This window comes from Heterodontus francisci, chromosome 1 (genome assembly GCF_036365525.1).
Source record: "Heterodontus francisci isolate sHetFra1 chromosome 1, sHetFra1.hap1, whole genome shotgun sequence".
In the NCBI taxonomy this organism is placed as follows: Eukaryota; Metazoa; Chordata; class Chondrichthyes; order Heterodontiformes; family Heterodontidae; genus Heterodontus; species Heterodontus francisci.
The window spans coordinates 271,448,432-271,466,032 of NC_090371.1; the positions used below are offsets into that span (position 1 = coordinate 271,448,432).

A 17,601-nucleotide genomic window follows, 5' to 3' on the forward strand; every position below is an offset into this window, starting at 1 on the left:
TGGTTTATCTTGCCGTGCGGCGACAGGCCACTGGCAGCTGGCCAATTGTGGCGGAGGCAGGATGAGGCCCTTAATTGGGCATTAATTGCTCACTTAAGGGCCTCAATTGGTGGCAGGGCAGTAAGGTCGTTCACAGGCCTTCCCGCCCCAGACTTAATTTCAGCGGAGGCAGGAAAGTGGCGGGGCTCCCCCCCCCCACTCCTCCCTGCCACCGTCCCACCTGATTATATCCTCTCCCCACCTCCAAACCTGCTGTGGGGGAGAGCATAAAATTCCCCCCCTTGAGTGTAAAGCTGCAACACTTGTGCCCATTCTCCAATCTGCGCACCCCTCATGCACAGCTCCCTGCTCAGACCACGAATTTACCCTCTGGTATCGATTTATGTTGTTTGATAATTTTGCTTTGCTCGTGACTGGTCCCTTTAGTCCCCTGATGTGCTTTCTTGATGTTTTCCAGCATTAAGATGGAAGCTGATATTTGTGTTTTCAAACTGCTCTTATCGGCCTTTAGAAATTGCAAATTGGGTTTAGTTTCTGAACTGTTGCAGACTCCTGAGTTCGACCAATAAAATAAAACCTGATGGAAAGTTTCTCCTTCTGGTGATTTCACCGTTTGCCCTTGAATTCGATTGAGATCTAATGTGGTTCAATTCATGATTAGGACTGCACTAGTACCTGTCAGTTCCATTACCTGTGACCAAAGGGGAATAGTCACTATAATCAGTCTTTCCATCCAGATGCCTTGTCAAACATTTATCAATTGTACTGCAAACTAGTCATGTAGGTTCAAAGGGGCTGATGCATCTGTCACGCAGAATGATATTGAGTTGCATAGTGACGTTTTTAACAATTCTAATTTACTGCTTTCTCCTGCTTTAATGCAGTTTACGACCGATGTCTATGTTTGTGACCCCGTGCACTGAATAGTGCCACACTGTGTAACATAGGAGCAAGATTAGGCCATTCAGCCCCTCTAGTCTCTTCTGGCATTAGCTGATCTGTATCTTAACTCCATCTACAACAACAACAATTTGTATTTTTTATATAGCAGCTTTAACAAAACAAATTGTCCAAAGCGTTTAACGTCAAACAGGTGGGTTTTAAGGAGCATCTTAAAGGAGGAGAGAAAGGTGGAGAGGTTTGGGGAGGGAATTGCACGTTTAGAACCAAGGCAGCAGAAAGCACGGCTGCCAATAATGGAGCGATTAAAATTGGGAATGCACAGGATTTTAGAGTCAGAGAAGCTCAAAGTTTGAAGTCTTGTATGGTTGGAGGAGATTATAGAGATAGGGAGGAGTGAGGCTATGGAGGACTAGGAGCCAGTGTAGGTCAGCAACCTCAGGGATGATGGGTGAACGTTAAGATATGGGTAGCAGAGCTTTGGATGAGCACAAGTTTATGAATAATCAAGTCTAGAAGTAACAAAGGCATGGATGAGGGTTTCAGCAGCAGATGAGCTGAGGCAGGGTCTGTGTCTGCGATGTTACGGAGGTTGAAGTAGGCAGTCTTGGTGGTGAAGTGGATATGTGGTTGGAATCTTGTCTTGGGGTCAAACCACAATCGTCCTACCTTGGTTCCATAGCCTGTAACACCCTTGCTTAACAAAAATTTATCAGTCTCTGTGTTAAAACTTCCAATTGACCCCTAGCATTACCAGTTTTTTTGGGAGGAGAGGGTTCCGGATTTTCATTGGATTTTGTGTGAAGAATTGCTTTGTGACATTAACCCTGAACAGACTGGCTCTAATTTTAACGTTATGCCTCCTTTTTCTGGGCTTCCCAACTGGAGCAAGTAATGGCAGAGGTTGGCACTCATCACACTGCTCGTGATTATCATAGTTGAAAGTCCAACAAATTCTTACTGCGGGGCTGCTGTGCATTTTTCTCTGTTGAATCCCATTGCTGTCACGCTGTTTTCAATTTGTTGTGGTTTTCTGCAGGTATTTATCGCACAGAGAAGGATAAAGGCACTTTGTACGAGCTGATGTTCAAAGGTGACCGAGCCCATGAGTTCAAACGTCTAGTTTTATTTCGTCCCTTTGGCCCCATCATGAAAGTGAAGAAAGCAAAGGTGGACACATCCAATATGCTGATTAATATCATAGTGCCTCTGGCAAAAAGAGCCGATAAATTTCGACACTTTATGCACAATTTCAGGTAAATTATTTGTTTTTTTCAATTTAAAGGCTATTTTGTTAGAAATCCATTCAGCTAATAGAAATGGTTTGCTCACCCCATGATTAGTGAAGAAACGTTAATACTGGTTCGAGCTCATTGGCTAATGTGTTTTCTTCTTGCCTGCACCCTTATTAACATGGTTGCTCACCTGCTTAATGACTTCATGAAAATATCTATGCAGGGACATTGACTGATTCACTAGAAATAGCTTACAGAGGGAGTTAAATGCATTCATACATTATATTCATACTTAGCACAAAGGAAGATTGTTGTGGTTGTTGGAGGCCAATCATCTCAGCACTAGGACATCACTGCAGGAGTCCCTCAGGGTAGTGGTCAAGGCCCAACCATCTTCAGCTGCTTTATCGACGACCTTCCCTCCATCATAAGGTCAGGATTGGGATGTTCACTGATGATCGCATAGTTTTCAGTTCAATTTGCAACTGCTCAGACACTAAATCAATCCCTGCCTGCATGAACAAGACTTGGACAACATTCATGCTTGGGCTGATAAGTGGCAAGTTACATTCATGCCACACAAGTGCCGGGCTGTGACCATCCCCAATAAGAGACAATCTAACCATCTCCCCTTTACATTCAACAGCATTATCATTGCTGAATCCTTCAACATTAACATCCTGGGGGCTACCATTGACCAGAAAATGAACTAGACTAGCCATATAAATACTGTGGCTACAAGAGCAGATCAGAGGCTGGGAATTCTGTGGTGAGTAACTCACCTCCTGACTCCCCAAAGTCTGTCCATCAATAAGGTACAAGTCAGGATGTGACGGAATACTCTCCACTTGCCTGGATGAGTGCAGCTCGAACAATATTCATGAAGCTTTACACCATCCAGGACAAAGAGGCCCGCTTGATCGGCACGCCATCCACCATCTTCAACAATTCACTCCCTCAACCACAGACGCACAGTTGAAGAGTGTGTGCAATCTACAAGGTGCACTGAAGCAACTTGCCAAGGCTCCTTCGACAGCACCTTCCAAACCCGTGACCTCTACCACCTAGAAGGACAAGGGCAGCAGACGCATGAGAACACCGTCACCTGCAAGTTCCCTTCCAAGCTACACACCATCCTGACTTGGAACTATATCGCTGTTCCTTCACTGTCGCTGGGTCAAAATCCTGAAACTCCCTTCCTAACAGCACTGTGAGTGTATCTACTCCAAATGGACTGCAATGGCTCACACCCACCTTCTCAAGGGCAATTAGGGATGGGAAACAAATGCTGGCCCAGCCAGCAATGCTCGTATCCCATGAATGAATTTAAAAAAATAATTTCTGCTTCTCTTCTGGTTTTGATCCATAACCTAGCTGCAGGTTGAAGGATGTATTCTTAATGGAACAGTCATTGTAGCAGCCAAACACTACAACCCTGTCCAAAGTTCCCCAATAGAGAGAAGGGAGTCTGAGCAGCCTCCTCCCCTCCAGTCAGCCCCAGAGACTTCCGAAGCTTTCAGTCTCGAGTCTTTCTAATCTTTGGGGTGTTGGGCCACTTTAAGGCCCCTCACTGGCTCTTCTGTTGCTGCAGTACTGTCACCTGCCCATGAGGTGGATGTAAAAGATCCCATGGCACTATTCCGTAGATGAACAAGGACGTTCTCCCTGGTGTTGTGGCCAGTATTTATCCCTCAACCAAGATCTGTTCCTTGTCGCATTGCTGTTTGTGGGATTTTGCTGTGTGCAAATTGGCTGCCCTGCCACACTTAAAATTACTTAATTGACTGTGAAACACGTTGAGACGTCCTGCTGTTGTGGAAGGTGTTATAGAAATGCTAGTCTTTCTTTCTGTCGGTATTCTGTTCTCATTCTGCCCTTTGCACCAGCGCGCTCCCACTTGTTGGGAAGGAACTGGTTCTGTGCTAGGGTGGACATGAAGGTGCGGGTAGAAGCATCACTTGCTGAAGCTTGAGTCCAAACCCCTCCCTATTTTGTCAGCATAGTCCAATTCATTTAAGGATATCTGGAGATATGTCCCAGCGACCCCCACCCAGTGGGTTTAATTGACTGCAATACTGACCCATTGATAGGAAGAGGTTAGAACTGATCAGGGGTCAAATTGCTGGCTTCCTGTTCACCCAGGGTGCCAAAGGACAAAGGAGACAACTGGCCAAAGGCTAGTTGAGATGATATGTTGAGAGGGACAGACATGGAGTGGGCATGACCTCCTTAAGATTGAATCGGTCAGGGTAAATGGAACTCTTGACCAGAAAAATGGTGTCTAGCATGCTAACAGGAACACCATGTCTCAATTTTAGTTATTATCTTTGTTCTGAAAAGTGACACTGATTGAAGTCAAAGCACAATGAGATTTCATAGAATCATAGCAATTGACAGCACAGAAGGAGGCCATTCAGCCCTTCGTGTCTGTGCCGGCCAGCCTAATCCACTTTCTGGCTCTTGGTCCATAGCCTCATAGGTTACACCACTTCAAGTGGATATCTGAGTACTTTTTAAATGTTATGATGTTTCTTTCTCTATCATCCTTCCAGGCAGTGAGCTCCAGATCCCCCATCACCCTCTGGGTAAAAGAATTTCCCCTTGAATCCCCTCTAAACCTCCTGTGTCTTACCCCTAAATCTTTGCCTCTTGGTTATGGACCCCTCAACCAAGGGGAATAGGGCCTTCCTATCCATTCTATCTAGACCCCTCATAATTTAATACACTTCAGTTAGGTCTCCCCTCAGCCTCCTCTGTTCCAAAGAAAACAACCCCAGCCTATCCAAAACAAAAACAGAAAATGCTGCAAATACTCAGCAGGTCAGGCAGCATCTGGAGAGAAAAACAGAGGTAACGTTTCAGGTCCATTTGATCTGTCTGCATCACAGTATTTTGCTTTTGTCCTTGCCTATCCAATCTTTCCTCTAACTAAAATTCTCCAGTCCAGAAAATATCCTCATAAATATCCTTTGTACCCTATCTAGCATAATCACATCTTTCCGATAGTGCAGTGACCAGAACTGCACACAGTCCTCCAGTACTCCAGCTGTGGTTTAACTTGTGTTTTTCTTTATCCTCTCCGTAAAACCCCTTGATATCCAGGGAGCTCTGGTTTTGCTGGTCTCACCCTTTTTCTTTAAGGGAAAATACTTGTTTTCAACCCTCAACATCTCTTCCTTGAATGCCTCCCACTGATCTGGCATTGATTTACCTTCAAGTTGCTGTTTCCAGTCCACTTTAGCTACATCACATCTCAGCTTAGTAAAATTAACCTTTCTCCAATTGAGAACTTTCGTTCCTGGTCTTTATTTGTCCTTTTCCTTAACTACCCTAAATCTAACTGAATTATGATCACTGCCACCCAAATGCTCCCCAACTGATACCCTTTCTACCTGTGCTGCTTCATTCCCTAAAACTGTCCAGAACTACGCCCACTCTTGTTGGACTTGCTACATTCTAGCTAAAAAAAGTTCTCCTGAATGCATTTTAAGAATTCTGCTCCCTCTGTGTTTTTCACACTAATTTATCCCAGTTAATATAAAGTAGTTGAAATCTTCCACTATTACTGCCCAATTGTTATTGCACTTCTCAGAGATTTGCCTACATACTTGCTCTTTTATCTCCCTCTGACTGTTTGGGGGTCCATAGTACATTCCTAGTTGTGTGATTGCCCCTTTTTTGTTCAGTTCAACCCATATGGCCTTATTTGATGATCCTTCTATCAAATCATCCCTCCTCACAGCTACAATTATTTCTTTAATCAATATTGCGACCCCCTCCTTTTTTATCCCCCTCTCTATCTCATTTGAAAACCTTATAACCAGGAATATTGAGCTGCCATTCCTGCTCTTCTTTCAGCCATGTCTCAGTAATAGCTGTAACATCATACTCCCATGTGTAAATCTGTGCTCTTACTTATCTGCCTTATTCCCCAAACATCTTGCACTGAAGTATATAATATTTAGCACTACCAAACTCTCCCTCTCTATTTTCTAGCCTTTGTTTCCTCTGCCTTCAAAATAAGCTTACTAATTTTTTGTCTTCCATTTCCAACTTTTCTTCTCTCCCTCTGAATCTATTCTCAGTTTCCCATCCCCCTGCTAAGCTATTTTAAACCCTTTCCAACAGCACTAGCAAAACTCCCTGCAAGGATATTGGTCCCAGCCTGTTGAGGTGCAACCCATTCGGCTTGCACAGGTCCCACCTGCCCCTGAAGCAGTCTCAATGCCTCAGGAATCTAAAGTCCTTCCTCCTGTACCATCTGCCCAGCCACGTATTCATCAATTCAATCTTCCTATTTCTGTACTCACTAGCACATGGCAGTTCTGAATACTGGTGAGAGTGATGGTCCCCTTGGGGAGTGTAGACAGAGCCAATTCCACAGCACGATGTAATCTGGGGATTACTACCTTTTGAGGTCCTGCTTTTCAATCTCTCATCTAGCTCCCTAAAGTCTGCCTGCAGGACCTCATCCCTCTTTCTGCCTATGTCATTGGTTCTGATATGGACCAAGACCTCTGGCTATTCACCGCCCCCCCCCTCAAAATGTCCTGCAGGCGCTCAGTGATATCCTTGATCCTGGCATCAGGGAGGCCGCAGAAGCACCTGTCTGTTCCCCTCACTATCGAATCCGCTACCACTATTGCTCTTCCACTGTTCTTCCTCTTCATCTGTGCATCTGAACCACCCATGGTGCCATGGACTTGTCTGTGCCTCCACTTCCCAGAGGAACCATCACTGTCACCAGTATTCAGAACTGAATACTGGTTGTAGGGCGAGATGCACTCATGGGATCCCTGCCCTGCCTGCCTGTCTTATCTGTCTGGTGTTCACCTATTCCCTCGCTGCCTGCACATTTTTAAGCTGCAGGGTGACCACCTCCAGAAATGTGCTATCCACAAAGCTCTCAGCCTCATGGATGCCCCGTGTTGACTCCAGCTGCCGCTCAAGCTCCAAAACCCAGAGCTCGAGCTGCTCTGGCTGGTGACACTTTCTGCACATGTGTTCATCCAGACCACAAGAAGCATTCAGGATTTCCCACATGGCGCAGGATGTGCATTCCACAGGGCTGAGGTTCCCTGTCATGCCTTTACTTTCTAGACTATTGCCTAGAAACATCAGTTGGCTCCTTCCCTGGTTGGGGCGTCACTGTGTAGCTGACTTGCAGATGTTGCTTTTGTTGTTGGAGATTTAACTGGAGGTGCTGTTTCCCCCACTTTAACTCTGGTCGCTGAATACCACATTTACTGTAAATGTTGCTCTGCTTGTTCACTTCACAATTGTAATATATACCAGTTTGGTGATTTGCACTCTGACCCGTCTCACTCAAGCAGGAATCAGTGCACTTTTGGGAAGAGTGAAGCAGTGCGTGTGAAATTCTACTATCTACTCCATATACTGGGGACCTTCACTGGATCACACTATTAACATGGTCAAGATATGGGATCTGCTCATGGGAGAGAGTGGCCCAGACTTTTCAGTCAACGTTGAAGTGACTGTGCTCTTCACTGACCTCGAAGAAAATTGCTCACAAAGATCTAGTGATCTCTGTGCCGCGATAATTTCATTCTGACAGCCAGCAATAGTGATGTCATAAGCAGCTAATCACATTAACGAATTCTCACGGACAGAAAACCAGGAAGTAATTTGCACTGATTATTCTTAAGTTTTTAATCGTTATATGGAGAACAAAATAAAGATTGAGACATTCACATGGGATTATGGTAGAGCCTGAAATATCACAAACAAACTTTAATAATATTTTTTATTATTTCAGAAATCTGTGGGTTTTTTTTATTATAATGGAGAATTTTGACATTCCACAAATATAAAATTAGTTTCTCAGGGCCAGAGAGCTTGTTCAGTAAGTATCACTTAGTACGCCATTAAACACCCAGTTACACCTCATTTAACAAAGAAAGCTTTTTCAAGGTTTTATTTTAGAGAGAGTAATAATGTAAAAAGTGGAAGTTCACGTCTAATCAAGTGATTTTTAAGATCTCCATCTGTGAGGATTTTAACAGCACACCCTGTGGAGGAGTGGGGGGTCACTTACAGCAACTTCTGAATTTCCACATTTAACTGCGTATTTGTGGACACCAGAAGTTGCTGTCAGTTTCACAGTTGTAATGACAGCGAACGCTGACAGTTTTGCCATCATTACAGCTGCAAAATCAGGACCAGTATCTCAAGTAGAGGCAAAATTTGTAACCACAACTTTAAGGGATAGTACAATGGGATGTAATTGGAGGTTATGCTTGCCTATGATTATGGCACTGGGCTAGTTACCTGGAGATTGAGAGTTCCAATCTCACTATGGCAAGTTGTGAAATTGAACTTGTAAAATCTGGTGACTGGCCATGAAATGCTAATGAAAGGTGTTGGAATGTTGTAAAAATCCAAGGTCAGACAAATTTTTTGAGGCCCAATGGGGGTTGGGACCGAAAGCGGGCAGCCCCGGACTTTCCCGCTGCCGGCTGGCATGGCGTTTTGCTGGCAAGGTTCTGACCCAGAGACAGTTTTGAAAAAGGCCAGGTTGGTGGTGGTTAGCCAATTAGGCCAGATAGGCCCCTTTCCCGCACCAACTGGAATTTTCCAGTTGGCAGGCGGGCTACCACACTGCAGCTGAAACATGGCCAGTTAAACGAGCTGGGGCTGGTGGGGAGCTTCATCCTGCTAGGGTCCCTCTCCCACACCTATCATGGCCATTGGGCCACAGCTGCATCATCCCAGTGGAGGGGTTGTCCCTCCATGATCATGGCCAGGCAGCTGTGGCCTTTTTTAATTTAAATTTTATTACCTGGTCTTGAAAGGGTCCCTCCATCTTGAGGTGCCCTCTCGCTGTCTTTGCAGGCATTGGCAGCTCCCACTTCAGCCTGTGGGACTGCCAATGTGTCATTGCTAGGGGGCTTCCTATTGGTCTTCTAGCCTTGGGAGCCCGCCTGTTGTCCTTAATTGGACGGCGAGCAAGCCCTCTGGCCATTAATTGGCTAATCCAGCAAAAATTACTGTCAGGTGACTATTCCCGACACAGTGCATGGCCGGGACCCTCATTTGATCCTGACCTAATCCTGATCCCAAATGGAAAATCCAGCCCTCTGTTTCAGCAGCTAAACAACAAAACAGATGAAACTATGGTGTCATAAACCAAATCATGATACTTTTAAAGCTGGGTTTTGTGCTCATGCTCTGCTGGATTAATAATCCAGGCATTTGGATTACTAGTCAAGTCGCATAACCACTACAAACCCTACCTGAGGCTATTACATCAATGTTCAACCCTTTATTCAATGAGTTAGACCTGACTTAAAGCAGAATCCCACATAAGACTTAAAGAATTTTCTTCTTCTTGTCTCAATAAAATCAATGAGGTGGGTTCAATCTTACTGGTTTTGAGGCACTGATCAAAAATGGCCACAAGTCTCTGGTACCTTTTGATGCTCACCTACTTAAATGTTCTCAACAGATATCGAGGTTTATTTGGAGGTGAGTTTGGTGCACATCACTGATGGGACTCTTGTGTATAAATGAAGTGACTTTGGTCACACTGCAGGAAACAAGTCACTTCTGGAGGTGTTTTGCATTTGGGGAACGTAAATGGCCAGAGGCAGGAGCAAAGCCTGAACTTTACTCAGGGTCCAACATTGAGGAGTGTCTTCAACCGGGAAATGTAATATCCCGATTGTGATTTGAAATGACTTAAAAGCACCTTAACATGTTAAATTATGAACACAGGTTGCACAGACATGGTTTGCAATCCCTAGAGTCTGGAAGGTAGAGGAGAGGTCTAATTGTAATGTTTAAAATGATAAAGGGATTTGATAGGGTGGATAAAGGGAAACTATTTCCTTTGATGGGTGAATCCAGAAGAATCGGGGTCACAATCTTAAAATTAGAGCTTCACCTGTTAAGAGTGAAATCCCCACAAAGAGCAGTCGAAATCTGTAACGTTCTCCTGTAAAAGACTGTGGATGTCAGTTGAAGTGTTCAAGATTGAGTTGGATAGATGTTTGTTGGTAAGGGAATCCAGGGATGTAGATCAAAGGTGGCTAAATGGAGTTGCTGTAATTGAATGGCAGAGCAGGCTTGAGGGGTTGATGGCCGCCTCCTCTACCCTGTGTTCCAACTGAGCCAATCTTGCCCTTAAGTGTTTTGTAAATCAACAATGTAAATGGGACAGATTTCAGAGCATGAGGAGACAACATTGTCAAACTGCTTCAAATAGCTGCCATATAAATGGACTGCTTCGTGATTGCTTTCATGTTACCTTAGCTTTTCCGAGTGTTAGTTTGTTTAGTTGTCGCTGCAAAGACCAGGGTGGCGTCCGCTACGTTCCATGATCAGCTCTCTCAGATTTTTGGACTAATCATTTGGGAGCAGTATTTTGCCTTCATGCTGATGCCTGGCTGTCTTACAGTGTTCACTAGCAATAAGCACTCAACGAATTATGTCACTTATCTATTGATCTATGCCGAGATTTACTTATTTTGGTCTTTTTTTTTCCTGCTGTGTCAAAGTTTAAAGGCTGTCAACGTCATTTTGAAGAAAATATCCAAGATCTCACTGATATCTAAAATAAAATTTTGAGTTTATCTTTGCATCAGTAAACGATGAGACCTCTTCCTGTTAGGCAGCACTGGAGCTAAGAGTTATAATTTCTTTTGTGTTTTCTCTACAAAATGAAATGGAGCCAAGTCATAAATAAAGCCTGTAAATAATTTATAAGAAAATATATAACTCCCTCAAGATGCTAGAGGGTGGTTTTGCTCTCCTATGGGCTGATAATTAATCCTGTCAGAAATTAGTTTCTGGAGCTGAGCTGTGATCAGTTGGTTTTGCTGAGAATGTCGTACTGTGCAGAATGATAGGATGGCTCTCACACCCTCCCCCAGCCTCCCCCCCCCCACTCCCCCCACAACACCTCGCTCAGTCTCTCAATGGAAGAGTGATGCCAGCCATTTCAGGATGTGCCATATGTAATGTGGGGAGGTTCTCATTGTAAAGGGAACTGCAAGCTGAGCAGGTGACAGATGGTTCCCAAGTGGATTTCTAGCCTTATTGCAAGCCAGGGCTTCGCGAAGCCTCCTGGATAAAGGCTGGAAGGGAAATGAGATAAAGCCCAGCATGTAACCTCCAGACAAGAAAGAGAACAGCTTTGCTGCCAGGGAGCTGGTAATCTACATATGGGTGTTTTGTAGGACGGTGTCCAAGTTGCTGCAATTTGTGACCTGCGGATATTAATTTGCTTTATTTCCCGAGCCTGTAGATTATTTATCATTTTCTTTCTTATGTTTAAAGAATTAAAGAAAAAAAGTAAGACCTGCATTTATATTTCACCTTTCATGATGTCCTAAAGCATTTCCAGCCAATAAGTACTTTTGAAGTGAAGTCACTATTGTAATGTTGAAAACACGGTAGCCAGTTTGTGCATGGCAGGGTCCCGCTAACAGCAGTGAGATAATGACAAGGTAATCTGTTTTAGTGATTTGGCTGAGGGATAAATGGAGAACTCCCCTGTTCTTTCTCAAAATAGCACCATGGGACCTTTGATGTCCACCTGAGACAGGGCCTTGGTTTAACATCTCATGACAAAGCCTCTGACAGTGCAGCACTCCACTGGAGTAGGACTTATACCCACAACCTTTTCAACTCTCAAGGAAGAATGGTACTGACTGAGCCACAGCTGCAAGTCGGCACGCCAGCCTGTTTTGCCTATGAACCACATGGACCCCTTTCATAACTTGCACTCCTTTTGAAAGCAAAGACTCTCTCCAATAGGGGTTAATAGCTGTTGTAATAGTCTGTAAAGTGGGAGCTGTGGCAATATGATGGAGAGGTTCTGCTGAGACCATCATGTTGGATACGGTCTTGATCCCATAAATTCTCAATTGTGTGCAAAATTCTTCCAGGCTTCTCCCAGGAAGGGAGAGGTTTCATGCAGCAGAGCTGGGAGAACAAAGCTGCAAACTGTTGGTGTGATGCAGAGTTGACCTTTCAGTTTCCACACATGTTCCTGGAATTTGGAACAAAATAGTGACCCATTCACTTTGGGTTAATGGAGAGGTTGTGGTGTGTCTGGTTTGAAGTAGTTGAAATACCACATCTTCGTTATGTAAAGGTGAAGGATTTAAGTTGGAGTGTGAGCTCAGTCTTGAATCCGACATGCACTACAGCTTTGTTACTTTCTTCTTTTTCTTTAAACTCTACTGTGTGGCCAGATTTTGGATATTAAGCACTCACTGCTCCCAAACCACTTTCTGCCATCAATCCTGAATCTCCCTTTAATCTGTTTCTATCTGTTCATCCTGTTACTAACTGACAGATGAGTGACAGTGAGTTCCAATTCTTCAGTTTGCTTCAGTTCCACAGTTCACTGTTTTTCTAGTGAGGCCTGAAGTGACACACTGGGAAGCTGCTCTGTTGGTCTGTGTACCCTGTTTATACGTGAAGAATTTTCTTAGAGCCCTTACCTCAGTGTAGCTCACGTTTCTGTTGTTACCTGTATTTGCAAACTATTTAGAAAGAGGAGTTTAGAATGTCATGTAATGGACCGGAGGGCATATGTGAGCTTACAAGTGGTACAATATGAGTGTTAATATGGTGGCATTAAAAAGGAAGACTTGCATTTATATAGCACCTTTCATGACCTCAGGATGTTCCAAAGTGCTTTACAGCCAATAAAGTACTTTTGGACTGTAGAAACTGTTGTAATGTGAAAAACATAGCAGAACATAGTTCCACAAACAACAATGTGATAATGACCACATAACCTGTATTAGTGGCATTGGCTGACGGATAAATATTGGTTGAGACACCAAGGAGAACTCTCTCCATTAGAGCCTCAGCCTAGATTTTATGTTCAGGTCTCTGGAGTGAGACTGAAAGCCACAATTTTCTGACTCAAAGTGAGATTACTACTCACTGAGCCACAGCGATAATATATTGCAGCTCAGGAGACAGTGAGAATTACTGAGGGGAAGAACAAAATATTAGAGAGCGTGAGAAGAGGAAGAAAAGAGAACAAAGAGAGAGCAAGTGATAGGGAGAAAGAGACAAGAAAGAGCAGTGGGAGGGATGGAAATTGACATAGTGTTGGAGTGCTGAGTACCAGTTCAGTAATGTTTAGAGTTGTAGGGTGGGGATGAACACATGTTGGGACTCGCTCCCCACTCTGAGCCAGGCCGAGCAGGGAGGTGCTGGCAGAAGGCTGTAGCACTTTCCTGCCAAAGGGTAGAAAGAGCAGAAGGGGAGAGTTACCCCAAGGAAGCACTTGTGTTTTCTGGGGTCAGTTTTGACGGTCTGGGAGCAGGCTGGTCACATTGCTCGGTAACAGCGCCACCTGGTTAGGCAGACTCAGCCCATTTATTTTTAAATAAAATGTAAACAGAAGTATGAAAAAACAACAGATATTGGAGACCCAGATAAAAGTTTAGAAATAGGAATGATTAGAGAGAAAAATGATAGTGAGGAGGATGAATCAAAGAAAGAGAAAGGTGAGACGATAAGCAAGCTACAAGAAGAAATATTGGGGGGGGGGGGGAGAGAATATTATGATAAATTAACTTTTCTTTGTTCATTACAGAGAATCAGTAAGACTGAGCTTGTCACTGTAGATATAGGACTGATGATCATCTGACGCACAATCCACTCATTTCATCATTTTGGCCTTTCAGTGACTCTCTCAGTCTATCTCTTCCTCTGTCCTGTTGAAGTACTATCAGAGCTTCCTTTCTTTCTCACAGGATATTGTTGGAGATTAACCAGCCAGATCAACAAAGTGTACCAGTACAACATACCATGATAGCATAAGCTGTGGCTCAGTTTGTTGTACTTTTGCTTCTGAGTCAGACGGTTGTGGGTTCAAACCCATTCCAAGAGACTTGAGCAAATAATCTAACCTGACATTCCAGTGCAGTACTGTGGGGATGCAGCACTGCTGTCTTTTGGTTGCAATGTTAAACTGGGGCCCCATCTACCCTTGCAGGTAGTTGTACAAGTTCCCATGGTGATGTTTGAAGAACAAGGGAGTTATCCTTGGTGTCCTGGCCAATATTTATCCCTCAACCAACACCACCAAAAGATTGCAATTTGTGATTTATTATGAAAATATGAATTAGGAGCAGGGGTAGGCCGCTCGGCCCCTTGAGCCTGCTCCTCCATTCAACAAGATCATGGCTGATCTGATTGTAACCTCAACTCCACATTCCCATCTACCCCGATAACCTTTCACTCCCCTTGCTTATCAAGAATCTATCTACCTCTGCCTTAAAAATATTCAAAGACTCTGCTTCCACTGCCTTTTGAGGAAGAGAGTTCCAAAGACTCGTGACCCTCTGAGAGAAAAAAGTCTCCTCTGTCTTAAATGGGCGACCCTTTATTTTTAAGCAGTAACCCCTAGCTCTATATTCTCCCACAAGAGGAAGCATCCTTTCCACGTCCACCCTGTCAAGACCCCTCAGGATCTTATCTGTTTCAATCAAGTCGCCTCTTACTCTTCTGAGCTCCAGCGGATATAAGCCTAGCCTGTCCAACCTTTCCTCGTAAGTCAACCTGCCCATTCCAGGTATTAGTCTAGTAAACCTTCTCTGAACTGCTTCCAATACATATACATTCTTCCTTAAATAAGGAGACCAGTACTGTACACAGTACTCCAGATGTGGTCTCACCAATACTCTGTATAACAGAAGCCTAACCTCCCTACTTTTGTATTCAATGCCCCTCGCAATAAACAATAACATTCTATTAGCTTTCTTAATTGCATTTCCTACATTACAACAATGATTACATTTCAAAAGTACTTTATTGACTAAAGACCTAGGGAGATTCTGAGGTTGCGAAAGGTTCCACATAAATCCAAGTCTTTCTTTCTTTTAAGCGAAGCTTCTCCTAGCTGGGATCACCCTACTTATTGGCTTGCAAAGATTGCTGGAGATTTAGCCTTTAGTGACAAGCCAACTATTCTTGGTATTATCAAACAGCCCGGCTGGGTAACCAATCAGCAGCAGTGCCTTGGAGTACCTCAGATCTGCCTGGCTAAGAACACAGATTGGCGAGTTTGGCATGTAGAATTGGTTTGGTTATGATCTCCAGGAGTGTCTTAGTGTGTGAACATGGTGTTTAGGCTGTAGGGTTATCAGTCCTGATAAGGGGAAAAGTGTTAACCTTGGCTCCATAGTAGCACTCCAGCCTCTGAGTCACCCAGTTTTGGGTTCTCCAAGCTGGGAGATTTGAGCACATAATCCAGGCTGGCTCTACAGAGCAGTATTGAGGGAGTGCTGCACTGCTGGAGGTGTCATCTTTCGGGTGAGATATTAAAGCAAGGTCCCATCTGACCAGGTGGATCTAAAACTCTCATAGCACTATTTGGCTAAGAGTGGGGAGGAGTTCTCCTTTGTGTCCTGGTCAATATTTATCCCTCAACAAATATCACTAAAAAAAAAAGTGATCAGTCTTTTGTGTCATTGCTGTTTGTGGGAGCTTGCTGTGCTCAGATTGGCTGTCGTGTTTCCCTATATAACAACAGTGACTGTACTTCAAGAGTACTTCATTGGCTGTTGAAGAACTTTGAGATGTTTGAAGTTTGGGAAAAATGCTACTGCACGGATCCAGGATGAGAAACTTCAGTTACGTGGATAGATTGAAGAAGTTGGGACTGTTTTCCTTGGAGAATATAAGTTTGAGAGGAGATTTCATAGAGGTGTTCACAATCATGAGGGGTTTGGACAGAGTAGATAGGGAAAAACTATACCCATTGGAAGGATCGAGAACAAGAGTGCAAAGATTTAAGGTAATTGGCAAAAGAAGGAATGGCAACATGAGGGAAAACTTTTTCAAGCAGCGTGTGGTTAGGATCTGGAATGTGCTGCCTGAGAGTGTGGTGGAGGCATGTTCAATCGAGGCATTCAAGAGGGAATTGGATTGTTATCTGAAAAGGAAGAATGTGCAAGGCTATGGGGAGAAGGCAGGGAATGGCATGAGGTAAACTGCTCTTTCGGAGAGCCATTTTTATTAACAAAACTTTTAAAAATGCTGAGAGGGTGCCTCTATCTTGAGGTGTCCTCTCTCCCTTACCTGCATCAGCAGGCTACCACACTCTCAGTGCTGGAGGGCCTCCTATTAGCCCTCCAATGTTGGGAGCCTGCCCGCTGTCCTTAATTTGATGGCGAATGCACCCTCTGGCCATTCTTTGGAAAATTGTGTCAGGAAAAAGTAGGGCCCATTCGGGACCAAAGTGGCAATCTGCGTGTGGAGCCGGAAGATATAGGTGAGGTTTTAAATGATTGCTTTGCATCTGTGTTCACTATGAAGAAGGACAATGTAGATGTAGAGATCAGGGAGGGGGATTGTGATATACTTCAACAGATTAGCATTGAAAGGGAAGAAGTATTAGCTGTTTTAGCGGGCTTAAAAGTGGATAAATCCCCAGGCCAGGATGAGATGTATCCCAGGCTGTTATGTGAGACAAGGGAGGAGATAGCAGGGGCTCTGACACAAATTTTCAAATCCTCTCTGGCCACAGGAGAGGTGCCAAAGGACTGGAGGACAGCGAATATGGTACCATTATTCAAGAAGGGTAGTAGGGATAAACCAGGTAATTACAGGCCGGTGAGTCTAACATCAATGGTTGGGAAAGTATTGGAAAAATTTCTGAGGGACAGGATTAATCTCCACTTGGAGAGGCGGGGATTAATCAGGAATAGTCAGCATGACTTTGTCAGGGGGAGATCGTGTCTAACTAACTTGATTAAATTTTTTGAGGCGGTGACTAGATGTGTAGATGAGGGTAAAGCAGTTGCTGTAGTCTACATGGACTTCAGTAAGGCTTTTGATAAGGTCCCGCATGGGAGATTGGTTAAGAACGTAAGAGCCCATGGGATCCAGGGCAATTTGGGAAAGTGGGTCCAAAATTGGCTTCGTGGCAGGAGGCAGAGGGTGATGGTCGAGGGTTGTTTTTGCGAGTGGAAGCCTGTGACCAGTGGTGTACTGCAGGGATCGGTGCGGGGAACCTTGCTGTTTGTAGTATACGTTAATGATTTAGATGTGAATATAGGAGGTATGATCAGTAAGTTCGCAGATGACACGAAAATTGGTGGTCATAAATAGTGAGGAGGAAAGCCTTAGCTTACAGGACGATATAGATGGGCTGGTAAGATGGGCAGAACAGTGGCAAATGGAATTTAATCCTGAGAAGTGTGAGGTGATGCATTTTGGGAGGACCAACAAGGCAAGGGAATATACAATGGATGGTATGACCCTAAGAAGTACAGAAGGTCAGAGGGATCTTGATGTACTTGTCCATAGATCACCGAAGGCAGCAGCACAGGTAGATAAGGTGAATAGGAAGGCATATGGGACTCTTACCTTTATCAGCTGAGGCATAGAATATAAGAGCAGGGAGGTTATGATGGAGCTGTATAAAGTGCTAGTTAGGCCACAGCTGGAGTACTGTGTACAGTTCTGGGCACCA

General features: G+C 44.2%; 1 protein-coding gene across 4 annotated transcripts in view; it reads left to right on the top strand.

Moving 5' to 3' along the window:
• Window positions 1-17,601, top strand: part of LOC137376426 (chondroitin sulfate N-acetylgalactosaminyltransferase 1-like) — a 159,241-nt gene that overhangs the window by 98,833 nt on the left and 42,807 nt on the right. For all 4 annotated transcript variants that reach the window (XM_068044984.1, XM_068044975.1, XM_068045002.1 and 1 more), the window contains one exon: window positions 1,940-2,156. In XM_068044984.1, the coding sequence (XP_067901085.1) occupies window positions 1,940-2,156 (217 nt within the window). The remainder of the gene's footprint in view (window positions 1-1,939; window positions 2,157-17,601) is intronic.